The 3129-nt window shown below is 32.9% G+C and overlaps 1 protein-coding gene across 2 annotated transcripts; it reads right to left on the minus strand.

The window, feature by feature from the left end:
- Positions 1–234: 234 nt before the first annotated feature.
- LOC122145073 lies at positions 235–2834 on the minus strand. Of its 2 annotated transcripts, none has more exons than XM_042757090.1 (5): positions 2653–2834; positions 2171–2560; positions 1246–1407; positions 609–652; positions 235–500 (listed from the first exon to the last, which is right to left on the minus strand). In XM_042757090.1, the coding sequence occupies exons 1-5, from the start codon at positions 2687–2689 to the stop codon at positions 387–389; spliced, it is 747 nt and encodes a 248-aa protein (XP_042613024.1). In that variant the 5' UTR covers positions 2690–2834; the 3' UTR covers positions 235–386. The 2 variants fall into 2 exon arrangements, with proteins under 2 accessions (XP_042613024.1, XP_042613566.1); XM_042757632.1 differs by having other exon boundaries at positions 2171–2557; positions 2653–2832.
- Positions 2835–3129: the final 295 nt, after the last annotated feature.

The following is a 3129-nucleotide window of genomic DNA, read 5'->3' on the forward strand; positions in this document are numbered from 1 at the left end:
ACATGTAACAAACGAATTCATTATATTCTATATATATTCATATATTCATTATGTTCTGCAAAACCTTAATATTTATGAAAAGTAATTTACGTTAAAATTATCAAATAAATAAAATTTTAAACCCTAAAGTATCATTGGATTAAATAGGGGCTTAAATGCATTAAAAAAATTATATTAATAGATTATGTAAATCATAACACACACTAACATGTATCACTCATATAAAGTAATTATACTTATTTATTTTATTGTTTTGTGCCAAAAAAAGTATACATTAATTAATATATGCGTGAGGAGACAGCACACTAAAATAATAGCTGAAATAGCAGAGCATAAAAAATGAATAGACTAGCCACAGCATATGTATTTGAAATGAGGAGGCAGAATCACATCTTGTTGTAGGGATGTGCAGATGTCAGTAGTCTATAAGAGACTTCAGTGTGGAGACAGATCTTTCCAGTCTTACTCGTCTTACACTGATGATTCTCCAGAAGACCGACCTGTAATGATTGAGAGGGAGGGAGAGAGGACAGCCTAAACAAAAATCAACCTCAACCTACAGTACATTTTTGAAATAGTGAAGCTTACTGACAATAAAGAATAGTTACCCTAAAAACATTTGCTTTGAGTATCTCAGCATTCAGGTCAGGACCTAAAAAAATGCAATGAAAGTCTAAAAAAAGTAGAATTCTGGCTGTTGACAATCAATGCAGGTCGATACTGAAACTTCAAGCATGTGCTTTTTAACAGGCCTACATTGAACCACTTTCACAACTTTTAACAAATACATAGTTTAATATGCTTTCTAGCATATTTCAGCACAGCTACTCCTTAATTTAATAATTTAAATTTTCAATGAGATGCTTTAACACATTCATTTTCTATAAAATTAATGTAAAAGGAATAGTTCACCCAAAAATTTACAATATTATGGATAGAATCATAATGATAAAAAATGTTCTTACAAAACACAGATTTTCACTTCACAAGTTGTTAACTGATGAACTGGAGTCACGTGGATTACTTGTGAATTATTGTAATGTTTTTATGTGTAATGTTTGGACTCTCATTCTGACGGCGGTCATTCACTGCAGAGGAACTATTGGTGAGCAAGTGATGTAATGCTAAATTTCTCCACTATGAAGACAAAACCTCATCTACATCTATATCATCCTGAGGATAAGTAAATTTTCAGCACATTTTCTTTTTTGTGTGAACTATTTTTCTAATATGTGAATGGGTTACCTGTAGTTTGAGCCCGACAAAAGAAGAACACACAGATGGAGGACAGGAGTGAAGAGAGGAGAACACACACAGGACACACACTGAACAGCAGCGTCCAGCAGAGCACACAGTCTGATACAGGAGGTGTGGCAGTGGTGGTGGAGTCATGCATAGATACTGCCTCTAAATTAAACAAAAAAGAGTTGTTTTTTTGTTTTGTTTTTGCTTATTACCACAGTACACTTTAGAGGACATGTATACGTTATATTATTTTGCATTAATTGCAAGCTTTATATGAAGTATAGAGCAACTCTCCTTCTTTCCTCTTTGAAGATCCTTTGGCATATTATTTAACATAGTGTAATCAGTTTTTAGTCATTATTAATATTCTTTTAATTTTGTGAAAACAGACTGAGGTGAAAATTGCTGTAAATTAATCACAACATAGATTTTCATTAAAGTTTTTTTTAAGATTATGGATTTTTTCTACTTTCTGCTCAGAATTGACCAATATGCCTAATAACACAAACATAATATATGAGTTTACTCAGATTTTGGGTTTATGATGCCGTGTAGGCTACATCTGTACATATTTTCTTTTCTCTTTTAGCCCAGTAGTATATTCCCTCTACAGATACTCATATTTTTAAAATATAAAAAACAAAAAAAAAAAAAAACAAAAAAAAACATAAATTTTTTATCACCTTTCATTAACACACTGACACACACACACACATACATAGTGACTGAAGAATAAAAATGCGAAAAATAGATCTATTTACTTTTAGTTTTACGTTTGACTGCAGGATTGTCAGCATAAGTATGTGCAAGACTTTTCATTAACTAATATAATGAAAATAAATTAAATAAGTTTGTTAACACAAAACAAATTAACATGAACAACAAGAAAAATATTGTTAAAAACAACAGGAAAATGTTTTCTTACCCAAGACAGATAAACGCGTTGTCTTGTTTCCATACTCATACTCAAATTTTTCATTTATGATGCCTTTTACATCTTTAATTACTTTCTTTTCTCTTTTCGCACAATAGTACACTCCCTCATCAGAGACACTTACGTTTGTAATATATAGATCATAAGAGTTTCTGAAGCTGTTGAGCACGAAACTAAAACGTGGAAAGTTCGCCTTGAATATTTTTGAAGAATCTATGAACAGAGATGGTTGATGCTCATGTGAGCAGTTTCTCCACCAAACAATGTGCGATCCTAATGGTATGACACAGTCAGGGTAGAGAGTGATGCTGTCTCCTGCTTTAACTCTCATGTCCACTTCTGCCCCAAAGACTCTCTGCTGTTCACAGAACAAAACACCTGCTAAAGCAAATACATGAAAGAGGACTGTCAATCAAATCAATGTCATGGCATAAAACATAACATTAAAAAAACATGCACAAAAGAGGACTTACACAGAAGTATGATGACTGTTACTCTTGCTCGCTCCATCTCAGTGACAGAAAACTGTGAGAGTCTTCAGTGCAGATGTCAGCTCTTATTTGATTGGCTGTGGTGTGAGGTATTTCTGCTAAAGGGTTAGTACCTTAGTAAAAACGAGGTTATATTTTTAAAAAGATATATATTTATATACTGTATATAATTTTTGTGTGTGTGTGTGTGTGCGTGTGTGTGTGTGTGTGTGTGTGTGTGTGTGTGTGTGTGTGTGTGTGTTCCATTACACTTGTGCGCTCTATGCAAGCAGCTCAAACACTGCACATAATAATGCACATACATATTCACAAGGTTGTGGCTTCCTGTCTTTGTTACCAGCTGAGAGGAGAGCTTAAAAATATGGTTAGCAATAATAATAACAATCATAATCATAATCTCAATATTACATGCAATAAAATATTTTACATGAGGACAGTCGCAAAGACCACTGGACACAT

Source organism: Cyprinus carpio, chromosome A1 (assembly GCF_018340385.1).
Source record: "Cyprinus carpio isolate SPL01 chromosome A1, ASM1834038v1, whole genome shotgun sequence".
Lineage (NCBI taxonomy): Eukaryota > Metazoa > Chordata > Actinopteri > Cypriniformes > Cyprinidae > Cyprinus > Cyprinus carpio.